Source organism: Anabrus simplex, chromosome 2, assembly GCF_040414725.1.
Source record: "Anabrus simplex isolate iqAnaSimp1 chromosome 2, ASM4041472v1, whole genome shotgun sequence".
In the NCBI taxonomy this organism is placed as follows: domain Eukaryota; kingdom Metazoa; phylum Arthropoda; class Insecta; order Orthoptera; family Tettigoniidae; genus Anabrus; species Anabrus simplex.
Genome location: NC_090266.1, coordinates 813,897,210 through 813,917,004, shown reverse-complemented (window position 1 = coordinate 813,917,004; position 19,795 = coordinate 813,897,210). Strand labels below are relative to the sequence as shown.

General features: G+C 41.6%; 1 protein-coding gene across 1 annotated transcript in view; it reads right to left on the bottom strand.

Annotated features, from left to right (window-relative positions):
- Positions 1-19,795, bottom strand: part of LOC136863695 (uncharacterized) — a 415,056-nt gene that overhangs the window by 336,095 nt on the left and 59,166 nt on the right. Inside the window, exon 4 of the mRNA XM_068226041.1 lies at positions 1,198-1,317. Coding sequence (XP_068082142.1) covers positions 1,198-1,317 — 120 coding nt within the window. The remainder of the gene's footprint in view (positions 1-1,197; positions 1,318-19,795) is intronic.

Genomic DNA, 19,795 nt, shown 5'->3' with positions numbered 1-19,795 from the left:
ATTATAATTCTTTAAACTCATCTCAAAAGTGTGTTTTTTGACTTCCATCCATGTCTTCAATTTCGTATCGAATATTACAGTACACCTAAGACACGCTGTTACGCAACTGCGGTGATGGGCTTGTCAAGCAGGTGATATGATGTCCGTAGGGGAGACTTACGTAGGGTTATGGTCATGTGGCTACATTTTTGTGGATTGTGGATAAGTTTCCAAGTACGGCACCAGTTCGAGAGGACATTAAGTGAGGCTACAGAAGAGCTGAATCTGCTAGATTCCTGATCTCCCTAAATATCAGGTAGGCGTCAACAAAGCGTAGGGTAGTTGCGGTTTCGTTGAGTTTGGGAGGTGTATCTTCCATAAAGAAGCAAAACAGCAAAGAGGAAAGGGTAATGCCTTGTGGGACACCGGAGATGCTGGTAAGCATGGGGATGACGTGCCTGACATTACCATTTTCTGCCAATTCATTCGGAGAGTTTATGGAGCAGCAATGTGTGGGCTACTGAATCTAAAGCGTTGGAAATGTCTACGTAACAGATATCCAGCTTTGATATGGCTGCGATGGCATGTGATGTAAAACTATGCAGAGTGGCCAGGAAACCATGCCGACTGGTTGATAAACAGGGCGAGGTGAATGGCGTGGGGACGCTGATGTGAATTTTTTCAAAGATAATGAATAGTGTGGGGAGAATAGAAATATCGAATATTATATTTTCTTACTTCACTGGAGTATGTTTATCAGTCCGCCTAGTGTCCATGATCGGGGTTGCCCATATTGGGGTTCGAGCCCACCATCCCACGAATTCAATCCAACAGCTACGTGACGCAAACAGCACAGCGAACTCGCTCGGTACTACTACTGCGCCTACTATAAGGTTTAACGTATTTTGTCAAAGCCTCTACCACCAAGTGAAGTTGGAGACGGCTGTGTCCGGATCATCCTCTGGACAAAGAAGTAATCCTATGATTACTTTGGCTTTCTGACATGGTTTGTTGGCCGGTTATAGAACAGACTGTTTGCACATCTAAGGGACTTAAAGATGCCTTTGCAGGTTATTGGGAGGTCGTTTGTAAATTAGCATTAGCCTCAAAAGTCGACATCTGCATGAATCAAACCCTGGTCCTTCTAGGACACTAGGTGGGTGTGCTGACATTTCATCAAGACGGTAATTAATTAATTAATTCTACATTTCTACTTACTCTCTTTGGTGGTAGATGCAGTCATCATTATTGTGGCATCTGGAACAACACTGGGCGTCGTTGCAGTAGTCAATGACATGTTGGCAAGGGCTGCTGTGATTGGAGAATCTGGCACGGGTTCTGCAAAGAAGAAAAAAACCATGAAACTTCAGGGTGTGTCTTGTACAAATTGACTAAGTAGACATAGACCGTTCGTTGGAAGCCATCAAATGAAGTGAAATGAAATTATTAAGGGGAAATTGTTAGAAGGGCTATAGTCGCTGTATGTGTGTGTGTGATCAGTGAAACAATAGGGCCGTGGTTAAATTCCTGCTAACGATCCACATGGCCTTAATGCAGGTATATTAAGCTATTTTATTTTGAACTGAAGTACTATCATGACACGTATAGTTTCATTCGATGTTTGTCATCATCACTAAGTATTGACGTACTTTTGAATCGATTAGTTATATTGCGTTTAAAACAGACTTTTAGAATTTAGACTTTTATTTCCTCTATCTTTCTGTATGTGACGCTTTCGTTTCAAAGCAGACAATCCCATCCCACTTCTGACACCTTCCTATCTATCAATCAATCAATCAATCAATCAATCAATCAATCAATCAATCAATCAATCAATCAATCAATCAATCAATCAATCAATCAATCAATCAATCAATCAATCAATCAATCAATCAATCAATCAATCAATCAATCAATCAATCAATCAATCAATCAATCAATCAATCAATCAATCAATCAATCAATCAATCAATCAATGATCTGCATTTAGAGCTGTCGCCCGGGAGGCAGAATCCCTGTCAATTGTTTACCTACCTCTTCCTTAAACATTTTCAAAGAACCTGGAAATTTGTTGAACATTTCCCTTGATAACTTATACCAATCCCTTACTCCTCGTCCTATAAATTAATATTTGCCCGAATTTGTCCTCTTGAATTTCAACTTCATCTTTGTATTATGATCTTTCTTACTTTTAAAACCGAGCTCGACAGCTGCAGTCGCTTAAGTGCGGCCAGTATCCAGTAATCGGGAGATATTGGGTTCGAACCCCACTGTCGTCAGCCCTGAAGATGGTTTTCCGTGGATTCCAATTTTCACACCAGGCAAATGCTGGGGATGTACCTTAATTAAGGTGACGGCCGCTTCCTTCCCATGCCTAGGCCTTTCCTATCCCATCGTCGCCATAAGACATCTGTGTCGGTGCGACGTAAATCAAATAGCTTACTTTTAAAAGATTCGATCAAGCTTATTCAATTACTGTCATTCCACACCATTTATCGACTGAGAGATCGAAACATACCACATAGACGAGCATCTCATCTCCTTACTCCCAAGTCTTTCCAGACCAAAGTTTGCAACATTTTAGTAGCAATACTTCTTTGTCGCAAATCATCCAGTAAAAATCAGCCTGTTTTCCTTTGGATCTTTTACAGTTCTCGTGTCACGCAGCCCTAGTGTGCGTCCCATACACTGGAACCATACTCTAATTGAGGTCTTGCGCGAGACCTGTACGCCCTCTCCGTTACATCTTTACTTCTTCTCGTTCTTAATCTGTTTACCCTCCGGGGTTGGTTTTTCCCTCGGACTCAGCGAGGGATCCCACCTCTACCACCTCAAGGGTAGTGTCCTGGAGCTTCAGACTTTGGGTCTGGGGGGTACAACTGGCCAGGCGGCCAGGCGGCCTCACCTGCTATGCTGAACATAGAGTTAGTATATAATACACTAGAGGTAGCATTGGCGCTGCAGTCGCGTGCGAAGTTGAACGAGCACGCTGTTTGGCAAAAGATGCATTGTTTGGCACTGTCACTACTGGAGCTTCCCGATAAATTGAAGTATATACTTCTTTGAAGGAAAATGTTAGTCTCCTGTGCAGCTTAGGGCTGCGTAGAGAGGTTCACAAAGGGCCATAGCATATCATTTCACAGGTATTTTCCTTGAAATATATTTCCGTACGTATACAATAATACTTTGTATGACACTCATTGTCATGTGAATTGGCTTACTTGGGCTGATTTCGCGACTGGTTTCCCTGTCGGCGTGAATGAGATTCTTTGGATCTTACCTTGAAGACTGAAATTAATGTTTTACGAAATATAAGGGATGACATTTTCCTTTCACTGAATGGCCATGTGCATGATACCGAGCGAGTGGCTGCAGGCTTTAGGTCACGTAGCTGTCAGTTTACATTCAGGACATGGGTTTGAACCCCACTGTCGGCAGCCCTGAAGATAGTTTCTAATTCTCACACCAGGCAAATGCTGGAGCTGTACCTTAATTAAGGCCACAGTCGTTTTCTTCCCACTCCTAGCCCTTTCCTGTCCTATAGTCATCGTAAGACCTATGTGTGTCGGTGCGACGTAAAGCAAATTGGTACAAAAAAGAAAATAAGGAAAGATGTGAATGATAGCCTAGAATTGTGGTCAGTTTTCCACATTTTGTGTGTATTTATAGTAGGCCTATTGAAAGCTATTGAATGTATTTTCAGTATATACAGTTTGTTGCTTTCCCTTCATACAATACTTGTAGCAGTCCCCATTCGTACCTTATCACATTTTACAATTTAGAGACTAGATGTGCCACACCGTGTGAACATCTGAGTCCTTTACTTTCGTCAGTATTATTATTCCTTTAAATGCCACATAGGACTATATACAAGTATAATGTATTATTGACTGAACGAGTTGGCGGTGTGGTTAGGGCCACGCAGCTGTAAGCATGCTTTAGGGAAGTGGTGGGTTCAAACCCCACTGTCGGCAGCCCCGAAGATGGTTTTCCCTGGTTTCCCATTTTCACACCAGGCAAATGCTGGGGCTGTACCTTAATTAAGCCCACGGGCGCTTCCTTCCCTTTCCTAACCCATCATCGCCGTAAGGCCTATCTGTGTCGGTGCGATGTAAATCAAATTGTAAAAAAAAAAACATTGTAAGTATTCTTCTCAATTCTCTTCAATCATATAATTTACCACTCTCCCTTTCCATTAACGGAAATCATTTTACAAGTTAAAATCTTAAAGCAAATCATACATTTCAGTAAAAGTTAAATAAAAACTCCATAATAGGCCGAAACCACAACCGAGTGTCATATTTTCAATTTTAATCACGTTTAGGAAACATCAACATTAATAATAATAATAATAATAATAATAATAATAATAATAATAATAATAATAATAATAATAATAATAATAATAATAATAATAATAATAATAATAATAATAATAATAATAATAATAATGGTGGTGATGGTGATGATAATAATAATAAAATGGCTTTACGTCCCACTACGTACTTGCACGGTTTTCGGAGACGCTGAGGTGTCAGAATTTTTTCCTAGGGGAGTTCCTTCATGTGCCGCTAAAACTATGTATTTACAAGAGGCCGACTTATTTGAGCACCTTCAAGTATCACCGGACTGAGCCGGGCTCGAACCTGACAACCTGGGCTCGGAAAGCTAGGGTCTAAACCGGCGATGATAATATTTTGTCTACCTAACCCCAACATCCCGCAACGATTTTAGGCCTAAAATCTCGCTCATCCGCTTCGTACGAGAGAGGGCATTTTCGGTCGTTGGGCAGAATTATACCAAATTTCTGGTCATTTACACAAAAAATAGCGAAATATACGAGCCCTCCTTCTAAACGTATGTTGTTACAAGTCTTAATATGATCAGTAAATTGATTTTTGTTAGTTAACTTGCACCTGAACACCGTCCTCTTTTATTACACATTTAATCCTGTATTCATGCTTTTTGGGCTTTCTTTTTTACTGGAGAAAAGCATCACGAATATTCTGTAGTATCTGAGAATATTTATATGTAAGAATTTAACCCTTACGTATATCCACACAATTTTAAAAGGCCCCGATTTACATTGATGAGTATAGCGGAATGAGCTTTTTGCCAAACAGCTGCGATTTCAACATGCTCCGCTCGCTACACTGTTTCTCTCGTAGACGGTGGCGCCAATGCTACCTCTAGTGAATCATTTACTAACTCTATGATGCTGAATAGGGGCCTTGTGGAGGGATGGGAAGATTGGATGGGACAGGCAAGGAAGAGGGAAAGAAGTGGTCGTGGACTTAAGTTGGGTACCATCCCGGCATTTGCCTGGAGGAGAATTGGGAAACCACGGAAAACCACTTCGAGGATGGCTGAACCCACCTCTACTTAGTTGACCTCCCGAGGCTGAGTGGACCCCGTTCCAGACCTCGCACCACTTTTAAAATTTCGTGGCAGAGCCGGGAATCGAACCCGGACCTCCGGGGGTAGCAGCTAATCACGCTAACCACTACACCATAGACGCGGACTACATCTTTACTACAGCTCCTAAATTCTCTGATAACGATGTGAAGAGATCTGTAACATTTACTAACAACCTCGTTAATACGACTAATCCAATGAAGATCATTCCTTATATTAACACCGAGGTACCTGCTCACCTGATGAGTAAAACTGAGCACTGTCCCTGCTTTGCAGAAGGTCATAGCCCTTAGGGGATTTGCAAGGTTATTTATTTCTTTATTTATTTACTTACAGTATTCCCCATTAGGTACTAACACCCCTATCAGTACAGTAATTAAAACTGAGAGGAATTTTCGTCTTGGTGAAACAACTTGACTTTTCATACGATTTACCACCATCCTGCACAATCCTGCAACTCATGAAACCTCTGTACTCTATAACATCATCCGCAAATAGCCTTATCTGTGATTCCAGTTCTTTACTCATATATATATAGTAAAACATAAAGTAACCCCCCCTCTGAATGTTTACAGATTCAGATAACGCTTCGTCCTACTCACATATACCGGGTGATTCTCTTGCGCCTACTAATTTTGTTTCTTGCAGCCCAACAAATGTGTGAAAACGTCGTAAGTTCGATATTTCTATACTGGCAACCTGTGTGATACTAATGCCCCGCATGCTAGTGATTATGGCCGCACCCGACAGTTGCTGAACTCGGTTCGAAAACATTACATCATTTACTTAATTTACATACGTCAGTCTGCATGTTACTATGTTAATACGCCGTGCCTAGTGACCGGGTGTAGCATAGCGTAAAACTAATGCTTTAAGAGAGGCTACATTGACGTCTAGAGCGGACGAAATAGTGAACTGACGGAGTAATGCACTCTGATCTGTTCTTAATACAATCGCACGCTCACTATTCCATTGTTGCGCATGTGGTTAGTTGCTAACCTGAAAATTAACGGGGCATGTCATTGATGATTCAAATCCTACATCTTTAAACGTTTTTCATCGAAATTATGTTTTAACACTTAGGCACAGACCAGTGTGTGCCACATTCAAACAGCAGAACGCCGCTGTTACTGATATTGTGCGCTGCACTGCTATACGGTTTGAATGAGTCACTTCATGAGCTAGGAAAAATGCGCGCAAGGCACTACGTCTGTACCAGGAAAGGTACCCAGACAGGCGAGATCCGATTTGAAAGACTTGCAGCAGTGTTGAAAGACGTTACGAATATCAGGCATGAGTCACCTCTCCGAGAGAAAAGGGAGAATGTGGAGGCAGTCCTGGACACAGATCGCAATAATACATACAAACGAACACGAACAATTGCACAACAGATAAACATCAGCCAGCCGTCCGTATGGACATGCATGCACATAAATATCACACCTACCATATACTGCTACACCAATAGCTGCACGGGCGAGATCTCAAAGCTCGAATGAATTTCTGTCAGTGGCTGTTACGAAATGTGGAAACTGATGTAGCGTTCCTGTCAAAAACATTGTTCTCGAATGAATTGTGATTCCACAATAATGGAACCGTCAACCACTAAAACATGCATTTTTTTTTGCTATTGGCTTTACGTCGCACCGACACAGATAGGTCTTATGGCGACAATGGGACAGGAAAGAGCTAGGAGTGGGAAGGAAACGGCCGTGGCCTTAATTAAGGTACAGCCCCAGCATTTGCCTGGTGTGAAAATGGGAAACCACGGAAAACCATTTTCAGTGCTGCCGACAGTGGGGTTCGAACCCACTATCTCCCGAATACTGGATACTGGCAGCACTTAAGCGACTGCAGCTATCGAGCTCGGTGCATGCATTATTAGAGTGGTGACAATTCTCACTGCGTGCGACAGGCAGCCTATCAAGTAAAATGGGGAGTGAAATTATGGTGTGGAATCTTGGGTAATCGCCTGACCGGATCCTATTTATTTGAGGGCCATTGGACGGGCAAACGCTATCAGCACTTTCTGCGTCAGGATCTCCCATTTCTGCCGGAGGATGTACCACTTCGAGATCCTTTATCGATGTGGTTTCAACAGGATGTAGCTCCACCACATTCGAAGTTATCCGTCCGTCGCCATCTGAATGGGACTCATCCAGCAACATGGATATGAAGAGGAGGATTTGATCCTTGGCCCGCCAGGTCACCGGATTGAACGCCATTGGACTTCTTCATGTGGGGGTATTTTAAACAAAATGTTTACACTGAGGCGCCAGAAAATCCCGAGTACCTTCTGCGACTCATCACCGAATCTTGCAGATCAATAACATCGGCCATGCTTCGGCGTGCTAGAAGATCTATTCAGCAGCGGGACCATACATGCATATATGCATAAACCAAGCAAGTCACATTGTCAGTATAGTTTGGTTCCCCTACTTCCTATTCTGTATTTATCTGGCCGTGATGTCAAATCGGTACTTCGCAGGGCCAAATACAATGATATTCACTGAAGATATGCATAAAAGAGGATATTTCATGTACCTTGAGGTAAAAATTACAAAAACAGAAATTAAAGTGTCCTCGGCCCAGATTAGAACCCCTCACACCGGGCGGGTTGGCCATGCAGTTAGGGGCGCGCGGCTGTGAGCTTGCATTCGGTAGTTAGTGGGTTCGAATCCCATTGTCGGCAGCCCTGGAGATGGTTTTCCGTGGTTTGCCATTTTCACACCAGGCAAATGCTGGAGCTTTACCTAAATTAAGGCCACGTCCGCTTCCCTCCAAATCCTAGGCCATTCCTATTCCATCGTCGCCATAAGACCTATCTGTGTTGGTGCGACGTAAAGCCACTAGAAAAAAGGAAAAAGGAACCTCTCACATCACAGGCAACACCTGCCTGCTGTCCTTGCCCTTAGCAACTATGCTATAGTCCTCTGCTACACAACATCTGCAGAATACACCTCACGTAATGTTTTCAACGCGGTCACGATTCACACTTTATGTTTCGCAGACGTCTAATTTTCATATACTGTAATTTAATGACCGCTCTCTTAATTGCCATCGTTTAATAATATTACAGCATAACGTATTCATATTACGGTTAGGCGGTAAAAACAAAGTTACCTGTTTGTTTTTGCCGTGCGTAGCAGAAGGGCAGATGTTTTCATGATATATATGAACCCGCCGGGAAGATTGGCTGCATTATACAAAATGAGTAGGTGCAAGAGATTCACGATCCGCCTCTGTGATGTAGGGGTTAGTGTGATTAGCTGCCATCTCTGGAGGCCCGGATTCGATTCCCGGCTCTGCCACGAAATTTGAAAAGTGGTACGAGGGCTGGAACGTGGTCCACTCATCCTCGGGTGGTCAACTGAGTAAAGGGGGATCCGATTCCCCTCTCACCCATCATCGAAGTGGTTTTTCGTGGTTTTCCAGTTCTCCTCCAGGCAAATGCCGGGATTGTACCTAACTTAAAGCCACGGCCGCATCCTTTCCTCTTCCTTGTCTATGCCTTCCAGTCTTCCCATGCCCCGACAAGGCCCCTGTTCAGCATAGCAGGTGAGGTCGCCTGGGCTTGGCACTGGCCATTCTTCCCAGTTGTATCCCCGACCCAAAGTTTCACGCCCCAGGACACTGCCCTTGAGGCGGTAGAGGTGGGATCCCTCGCTGAGTCCGAGCGGAAAACCAACCCTGGAGGGTAAGCAGATTAAGAAAGAAGAAAGAGAATCACTCTGTATAATCAGGACATGGCATAAAACCAGTAAGGAACCGATAACTTTCATTAACATCTGCCTGTAATCTTATTTGATGTTTACATCAGCCGCGCAGGAGCGCCCTCCCTGCGAAGCATTAACAGAAAGTAATATGGCATTACTGAGCGAAAACCTTACGTGATACGATATAATTGGAAAAGAAGTTTCGAATTCAGCGCACAAAAACGTGTAAAGATTTCATTGTTTTAAGTTTTGGCATTTTGTTTTTGTTGTACAGTGTAATCGTCACTTCTGCAATAGTTTCTATCCCAGAGATACACCCTTCACTGTTGCTAGAGGACTGCACAGGATATAATGAAATGGTTATTCAACACTCCTTACAGCCTCTATACACTCTGATATGGAGCCATGCAGATGATTATGTGTTGTACAAGCATGCACAGAAATGGTGCCCCGACATAGACCACGGTGGTCCTTCGGCAGAGAACTTCGTGTTCACCCTCACCGTTGAAGCTGAACTTACAATCTTCTGAACAAGGCCTTCAGGATAGATCGTCGGCGTTGGAATTAGGCGACCCTTGTGGTGTTCGATCACATAGTTTTACTGCCACAGTCTCTCCAGCCATCGTGAGAGCTGTCCTTCCGTGTTCAGAAGCTCATACGCGCAAGCCACTTAATGAAATAGCAGGAATATAGCCACTTCACGTGTCACTGGTATGCAATGGTCCAGCCACAATTGGGCCACTCTCTCTGAATTAAATTGGCTCCGCCTGACGTGAACTAGATGATGGTTCTAATTTTGTGACAACCTGGATGAGAAATTTTGCGATTGAGTCACTATATGTAGCGTTCCGGCTGTGGCATGAATCCAGTGACAAAAGAAAGAGAACAAACGTGAAAAGTTGAGGACGATTTGCCAACTGATCTTTGTTCTCCTCGAGAGTAAAATTTCCCAAATTCAAGGTTGCCATCGTTTTTTAAGTGTAAAAATTGATGACTTTAATGCACCAGTCAGAGTGCTGAAGTGGAATTTTCAGTTGTTTCACTACTTTCAAAACCCTATGGATAATCAGTCCCTATTTCAACGAATGAGAGTTGAACCGAATTTCTTTTTGAAGTTTATCTTCGTCGAAATTCAGTATTCCGACTCATTATTTCTCCTTTATTCGCTAAAATAATTGTGCTATAGCGGAATTAGCATGATAATTTATGCCGTAAGTGAAATTAAGACCTTTCATTGATTTTCATAAGTGAGCATCAGAAGGCATAGGCAGCCACCTGAGTGATGCATGGCCAGTCCTGATGAGGAATTCATGGCCGTACAGGTACTTACGGAAATGCTCGACTGTCTTCACAATAGTCAACGGCTCTTTCCGTGTGACGTAGTAATTTCTTTCCGGATTAGAAAGGACCTTACTGAAGTATGCCACTACCCTCCCTTCCATGTCCATTACCTGAGACAAGACGCCCCCGATACGAAATTCGCTGGCATCCGTGTCGAGTACAAATTTCGCCCCAGCACTGGGATATACCAATACCGGGGCTGTACACAGTTCGTGCTTCGGGTGGTCAAATGCTTCTTGGCATTGCTCCGTCCAGATGAACGGTTGGTCATTCTCCGTCAGGCGATGCAATGGTTTGGCAATGTTGGCAAATCCCCTGATAAATCGATGATAGTAAGTACAGAGGCCCAGGAAGGTTCGAAGTTGGGACTTGTCCTTAGGTACTGTCCACTCCCTAACTCATGGTTTTCTCTGGATCCGTTCGGATTCGTTCCTGAGAGACGATATGGCCGAGGTACTGTACTTCATTCGGACTATACTTCAGCTGGGCTGCACTCAATTTTCTAAAAATCTTCATCAAGTTCTTCAGGTGTTCATCGAAGGTGCTTCTCAGAACGATGACGTCATCCACTCAAATATTTTCGTATCAGTTTAAAAGATATGGAGGTAAAATTTTGTATGTGAGCTTGATATACTCCAAGGAATATAAACAAGTGACTTGCATTTCAAAAACAAAATGTTGTTGAATACTGTCCACAAAAATATTATTTTTTATTTACAGTAAAAAGGAAAAAAAACATAATTTGAAATTAATTAGATCATTTTACACTAAATCTAAAGTGACTAAGTGAAGATATTTAGTCTTAACTTTTATCTGGGATCATATATACCAATTTATATTGTTAATGTTCCAATTTATAAACTAATTTCCAAAATCATTGAACATGTGGAAAGACACCAACAGCGTAACCTGTTAACGATTGGATATTTTATGAATTTTGGGAGAGTAATAGTAATCATTTGAAGGAACTGTGTCTAGTAGCAGTATTTGTTACTACAGAACATTTTAGAAGATCAAAACAACATACAGAATCAACTAATAGTGTCACGAATGTAAGTGTAAAGAACAGATTGAAATATTCTATGGGTGGAGCATCAGGTTGAGGTAGGCCTACATGTTTCGGCCCTGGGATTTCATAAAAATATTGGGGATGGACAACATTACTTTCAGGGAATATGCATAAGTCCACGACTCATCTAATTCACTGTCACTGTCATTTTCTTTAGTACTGTCACTGTCATTTTCATTAGCACTGTCACTATAACTCTTTGGCATTGCACGAAATGGTGTAAGTCCATCAGCCAATGGCACGGCTCTATCATTCTCTGGTGCGCTATGTAAAGACCTAAAAACGTCATAATTATCACATTCCTTAAATTAGAGTCGCTTACATCTTCAAAGCAACCCAAAGTTCCTCAATTTCTTCTCCAGAATTAGGCTTACGTGACGACATGCCTTGTGATAAATGTACTATTTACAACTTTACTACGACCTAAATAGGTAAGTAACAATAACTACAGTAGAAATAATTATAAACTTAATATGTTACGATATATAAATCAAATGCGTCAATTGGAACGTAAAATTATTGAAAAAAATTAGAACACGCGGACATAAGCAAACAAGGAGCTTGCCATATTGGATCATAGACGTCAAGCTCTCACAGATCATACACACCCAATTGACGAGTAAAATAGCGAAAATGAAGCTATGTCAGTGCCAACTAATGACATAAGAAGGAATTACAAACATTCTACCTCCTTTCTACTTGATTTGTGGTGCAATCTAGCGCCTTACTGCATAACTACACCACTTATAAGAGGGTGCCGATTGAATCGGCATCCTAGCATTTTTCGTACAGAATGTAAGTGCCGATGCATCGGCATCTTGGCCCTGTAAGAGTTCACTATACACCGATGTTCTGGAATGCTCCCGATGATGGTGGAAACCTGCAGTATCTGGTCACCTGATTCGCGCTGATTACAATGGCGTCTATTCTCACATCAATTTGTTACGTATAATACACCATTTGTTTTGTAACACTAATTTATTTTAGGGTGACCCAATTAATGTACACACATATATACACACACAATTCCAATCAACCATGAATGGCCACCGTCACTAATTGCTGTCTATTTACAAGTCTCTCTTCCTTATGGTACAGCAGGCGGTCCGGCCCGTTGCTATTACCTGGGGACGGCTAATCCTTACTTTCACTTCCCCAAGTCCAGTCTCCTCATAGAGCAGCTGGGTGCAGACCGCTGAATTTGAACCTAGGGCTACGGGCTACACATCAGAAGATGACTGTTCCTTGGTTAGACTCCAGAGACAGTTCAGTAATTCACACAGTCACACGCATTGAACAACTGAACAACAAAACCTCGACAATATTCTAGAGCAGGTCGATAATCACAACAGCGAAATTTAACACAGGTCAATTTACCCCCAGACTCACGATAGCGGCTTCACTAGCTGACTCACAGCGATCGTCAGTCCACAGAAATACACAAACACACTGTACTATCAGGTAGTACATAATCCTCCGTTCCGTACGCCGTCTCCAGTCCAGCCACTCTCTGGACACTCCGATACCAACAACAACCTCGCTCGCAACGACCTTGTATTTATACATCGATTATGGGCTGGTGGAATATTTAGAGTTCGGCCAAAGCCGGAACATTCCCGTTGTACCTTCTAGAAATTGCATGGAGAAACTAGACGTTGGGAACAATAGAGGGTGGCCTGGGAGGTTTCCCAAGCCGGCTTAGTCACCCTTTCTATAATACTGATGGGGCTTCAACAGGCTGACGTTCACTTGAAAACTTAACAACAGTTTTCCTCGTTGCTCTCTTCTTATACAATGCATTGTAAACATAACGATCGAGTTAGTTGGCCGTGTAGTCAGTGGCGCGCATCTGTGAGCTTGCATTCGGGAGATAGTGGGTTCCAACCCCACTGTCTTCAGCCCTGAAATGGTTTTCCGTTTTTTCGCATTTTCACAGCAGGTAAATGCTGCGGCTGAACCTTAATTGAGGCCACGGCCGCTTCTTTCCCACTACTTTCCCATCGTCACCATAAGACCTATCTGTGTCGTCGCAACGTAAAGCCAATTTTAAAAATAAAACCACAACGTTCACTAACTAATTAAGAAATAAGGTGACAATAAAACTTCCTAGAGGGTTTTTATATTGAAGATAGACAGCAACAAAACAATAAGCGATTGTTATGAAAACTTTAGATAACCGTGACCACGCGCTCAAGAATTTTTCGACGTCACTCTGATGTCTCTCGTTAATTCAGAATCTCTTATTCTGTAACTCTCTCTTATAAAATTAGGATACGGACGATTATAGGAGTAATTCTAGGTGCAATAATGTCCATGAAAGGGAGCCTAGCTGATAATGGTAAGCACTTATATTATTTGACTGATATTAAGTGTCGAAAGAAGCGGGCACATTCAAAGGTAAGTGATGGAAACGCTTCACCGTACAGGAAACTGAGTTGAACATTGAGAAAGGTAACTAAACAAAGTTTAGGTGAGAAGCCCGACCAAATGCTGCTAGCTGCTGGTGAGAGTTTAACCCACTGCCCTCCTGACAGCTCTGACTTACCTCATGGCGGACGTTAAGCCGGCTACAATTTACGACATTCCTGGAACTCAAGCGCCTTTAATTTAAAACGCACCCTTGCGGACACTGGACTCTTGGCTCGTATTTCTCGCTGTCTAGTACTCTAGAAAAATGAAATGACCCTCTTGTGATAGCTTTAACATACAGCATATGAGGGGTTGGAAATACCCATGCTACATTGCCTACCTTATTTAAGAAGATTAATTAAGTTGGTATAGATTCCTGATAAATACCGGCTGGAAAGACCAGATTAAAAAATTGTACCATATTTAAACGGTTCATCACGGAGGAGAGATCTGAGATTCGAGATAAGATTGGGAAGCGTGTGATGCTGTGGACAGAGAACATGTGCGTCATAGGATCCAAGCCAGCGACCTCCAAAAGGCACTTTGGTGGCATGTCGCGCAATGTATTCAGTCTTACATTCCTAGTCAAGTCTAAAATAGAGACATTCCCCATTACAGAGACCTGAAGTGAGACCCACCGTACAGCACTCGCAAGCCCACGGACTTCGGCAGTCCAGCCTGTGCAGTGACGGCCTCTTCTGACGCGGCCGCCCAGTGGCCCACAGAACTGGTCTCATACAGCCCATCGCTGTCCACCGCACTCGCCGGGCTGAGTAGGCTAACCCTGACTACTTCCCCGCAATAACGGATGCGCCCAGTGCAATTAAATGTTCACTTCACATTTCTATTCGGATCGCTCGCTATACGAATGCCGTACACTAATGACAATTTTCAAAGTACGCTAATCGCAATTTCAAATGAAACGATAGAGATCTCTACTGCATTGCAGTAATAATAATAATAATAATAATAATAATAATAATAATAGAACACAAACAGAAACTTTAAGAGATGTATAGTATTTATTGAAGAACAACACAGGCTTTCGGCCTAAATACTGTACCCGTCTAAATGGTACCTCAGTTAATTTGAGAAAGCTGGGAATATTTATTACGGAGCATTGCTTACGAGTGCGCGTGTACCAGCTGTGACACAGTTGTGCGAGAGCGAGCCGGCCGAAACTAGGTCAACAGCTGATCGAGGGCGACCAGAGCGCAGTTACGTCATGACACCGGCAGACGACAAAGGGGAGGAGAAATGTTCTCATAAAATCCACTCGTAGCGGTCAAGGACGAGCTATGGCGCAGGTCGATTACCAGCCAATAGAAATTGAGGAAAGTGCTGGAAATATTAGGATTGTTCTGGAACTAAGTCGAAGGAAGTTCTTGGGTAAGAACGTCAGAACAGTTCAAGAGAAATTTTACGAGACGACGGCCAGAACAGTTTTTCAAGAGCACGTCGGACAGTTGTTTCTTACGAGAAGTCGAACCGTGTATTCTCTACGGGAAAGAAGAATATGTTCAGACGACGTGAATACTAGTGTAATCCTTGTAGGGCACGATCATTACATTACTTGAATGCCAGTGTAATTCATTGTTAGCTCAACGCAGTATCCAGCGAGCTTATTACAGTCGTGCATTCTCCCGGGTGGAAAATGTTAAACCGCAGACAGTCAGCGTGCTCATTAAAGCCGATTCTTGCCATAGAAGCTTTAGGAATGTTCCATTGGACATTATGAAAGGGAATCACGATCTCAAGTGGATAGGCGAGAGGAAATCTAACCTTTATTTAATCATCATAATAGTCAGCCCTATTATTTGTCAGCCTAAGGCGTATCGTAACTTAATGAATGTGTTCAGAAGACGAAGCTTATAGTAATAATGGACCTAAAGTACATCGTTGCGCCAAGTTAAGTGTTGTACATAACTTAGTGAGTTATAGCTAGTGTGGATCCCTGTGCTAATAGAATATTTTAGTTTCAGCTATCTCCGAGGAAACCAAGTTGTCGACATGCGGCGATCAAGAGGGAAATCGAGAGATTTTCTGGGACTTTGCTGGAGTAAAAAGAAGACGCTGAATATAGCTACAGTCATGAGGAACTAAATTCCAGAGTACACGCCAACGCGATGACTTTGTACATCCGTAAACCACCATAGATGAGGCAAGAGACGTTGTCGCCTGAAGCAGCATCCCGACGCCAAGGATTTTCACCGGAAATATGAGTACCCTTGTAAAATTTCTTCTCTTTTAGTAGATGACTAGATTGTATTCTTGCGTAGAGTAAAGTAGTTTCCTTAGTAATTTTGTATGTAATGGTGATGGGAGAGCATTCCTTACTTCGTTGATTTGTAATTTCAATATTGTTCTATCTTTGCATTTTCTCGGAATAATGATAATTTTATTTTTGGACGTGATGATGAATAATCCCAGTTGTTCTCGAGTTGACAAGAGTGAATGATTATGATCTTCGAAAGTGATTTAAGGGAGTAAGGTCTACTAACAATCATAATAATAATAATAATAATAATAATAATAATAAGAGTAAATTAAACTCATAAAAATAGTAAATGAAGATATGATTAAATGTAGGAGTAAACTATAATTAAATCGTAGTTTTAAAACCCTGTTAGTCATGTGTAGTGATTGATGGTAGAAGGGAAAGTGAACGACGAATGTTAGAAATATTCTTCGAGAGAACGATCTAGGAGCCATTATAGGATAATAGTAATAATAATAATGATCAAAATAGTAAAGGTCGGATAATGTAAAAGTTGTTGAGATTCAACTTGTATGGTCATTGTGATAATGGAGTTCGCCATTAATGGACGACATGGGACTACTAGGGTGCATGTCGGGCCTAAACGGTATTATGAGTCACAATGATTGTAATGAATGATTATGGCGATAATGATTTATGAGGATGTACGGATTTAGGGACTATAATAGGTCTATTTCTGGCTCAACCACTGATATGAATAATACACGACTTAATCGTTATTAGATGTTTTCGAGGCTCTTGAGCTCTTATCACTGACGATGGTGATGGTTATTCTTCGAGAGAGAAATTTGGCTTTCTGTATCATCATAACTACAGTCATGAGCGAGTTTTATTCTGGTCAGATGATTATAAGGATCTTCAATAAAACCCAAGAGGAAGACGAGATAAATGACTGGATAATAATAATAATAATAAATATTACAGATTCATTGTGTGATAAAAATGTACTTATAACCAGTTGGTAGAATTGGGTTATTTGGTGTCATTTACTTTTATCATTCCAAGGAAACTTATCTTGTATATTTTTTTTGTGACTGTGATGCATTGTTGTTGTTGTTGTTGATTCCGTGTAGGATCACATGATGCTCTATCCATCCATGAAATGCTAGGTAATTTAGAAAGGTTAAATAGAGTAAGGAAAGAATACAGTCAAGCGTAGTCTACGAGAGAGAGGGAGTTATGCCAAAGAAATTGTAAAAATATTTCCAAACGCTAAAGTGAAGAATTTGTAAAAATATTTCCCAACACTAAAATGAAATTGTAAAGGAATTTTATGATGACAAAATGAGTTAGAGGATTTTTCACAGGTAGAGTGAAATGAATGTTCAAGAAATTTTCTTGAACAAGTAAATGCTGAGTTAATAGTAATTGTTCTTCAAAATGTATGAAATTATTTTACCTGTAAATGACTAAACATGAGTTATAACGGGAAATGACAGCTTTGCTAATTTAGTGATTCATTCGATGTTACAGAGTAAAATCTTAGGTGGAGTTTCATTGGAGAAGCAATGGAATCTAACTCCAGAAGCATGCGAGGACTTACAGTCGTATTCATTTATTCACAAGCCATTAAAGATTGAGATATTCCTTTTATTGCAAAAATCACATTGTATTTAATAAAATTTTTTTTTCTTTCATGCATTTGTCCAGACTGAGTTTCCATTATGTTTTTAATAAACGTTGTTGTTATTTTGCCCTGATTTTCATTTATATTGTGTCACCTATCCAGTCACCAAGGGTCCTGAAAATATAAATTCTATGAAGTTGTCCCTTAATAGCATAATCGGCCCTGCGAACGGTCCACCCTTTTGGGACTCTCGCTCCGCCGACTGAGCGACCCCGGAGAAGGGGACATATTTCTGTGGCGCCCAACGTGGGGCCAACCCAAACCCTCATTGCTTAGGCATTGATCGTTTTGGTGAGTTATTTCCAGGGCATATTTTTGTTGTTGTTATATTTACGATCTTGTTGTTTCGGCGAACACTATTGTGGCGCAAAAGCAAGGAGATGGTAATTTTTATTCAGTTAAATGGTGACAATTAAATGGATAGAGATACCAAGGTTGGTAATGACATAATACAGCTGGACATTGCTTCGGTATAGGTCTATTTGTTACAGTACGGAGAGCATGCTTGTGGAGTTCATACTTTGTATTTTACAAATTCTTTGGCAATTTCCGGTGAAATTTAGGCAAATGGGGCAAAGATGTACAGGTTCATCGTTGTTGGCGAGCACAATGCTTATGAATTGTAATGGATTTGGATACTTTAGCTCGGATGATAGCGGAGATGAGAGCCAGCGCTGAGAAATTGGGAGCTGAGAATAAGGCTAGTATTGAAAGACTTGAACTTGCGCAATCTCAAATGTCGGCCGAGTGTAGGGCTAGTGCTGATTCTATGAAAGCCGAAACTAAAGCTAGTATTGAAAGACTTGAACGTAATCAATCAGAAATGAGAGCGGAAACTAAGGCTAGTGTTGATTCTATTAGGACTGAGTTTAAGGAGAGTCAAGCACAGATGTCACGTGAGTTCAAAGACAACCAGACTAGGTTAACCCAAGAAATTAAAGTGATGTCGCGTGATTTTAAAGATAGTCAGGCGAAGTTGAAACAAGAGATTGAACGAACAGTTACAAACTCGATAGCTAGCGTAGCGCAGGAGTTTACTGAGAGGCTAGGCACGCTCAAGAAATCAATTATGGATAATATGATCACACATAAGACTGAGGTGGAAAGGAAAATTTCTGAACTTAGCAACCAAATACAATCGCATAAAGAAAATACGACCGATGCGCAATTGAGGTGGACTAAACGATTTAAGGAAGTATGTGATAGTATAATTCAGGTCGACAAGGGGGTCAGACAGGAAATTCAGATGAGCAAAGAACTCATTACTGATGAAGTAGAAGGTCTGAAAACAGCTGTAAATGACAATAAGAAAGCTATCGGAGAAGTTGTATCCAAGGTGGAACACGAACTTCTTGCGTCCCGTGGGTTAGTAGGACAAATGGAGGATAAAATAAAGGGGATGTCAGACGAAATATCAAATATGACAACGGAACTACAAACGTTGCGATTGCATAGTGACAGCACACGAGTTGTGACTGCGTCCGTAATTGAAAGGCAATCACAAATGGAGCAACAGTTTAAAGCAGGATTCATTTGTTCGACTCCTAATGCAGCACAGGAGATAAAAACTTCCGGTCGAGCTAAGAATAATACCGCATCTTTAAATCAAATGGACGATAAAGGGAACAGGCCGCAGATTGTGAATATTATACGTCTACAGGACAATCAACCCCGAAAGTTCAACAATCAAAACGGACCTACACCTAAAACCTTTATTAAGGACCTACAAGAATATTTTAAAGATAATGACATTCCTCCTGAACGACAATTACGAGTGACGGAAAAATACCTAGATTCGTCAGCTCACACGTGGTTTATGGCATTCCGGTACAGTTTCGATGATTTCGAAGGATTTAAAGTCGCATTTTTCGACAAATTTTGGAACACAGATATTCAGCACAATTTAAGGACGGAATGGTATGCTCGTCGATATGCTTCGACGCTGCCTACGAAATTTTCCG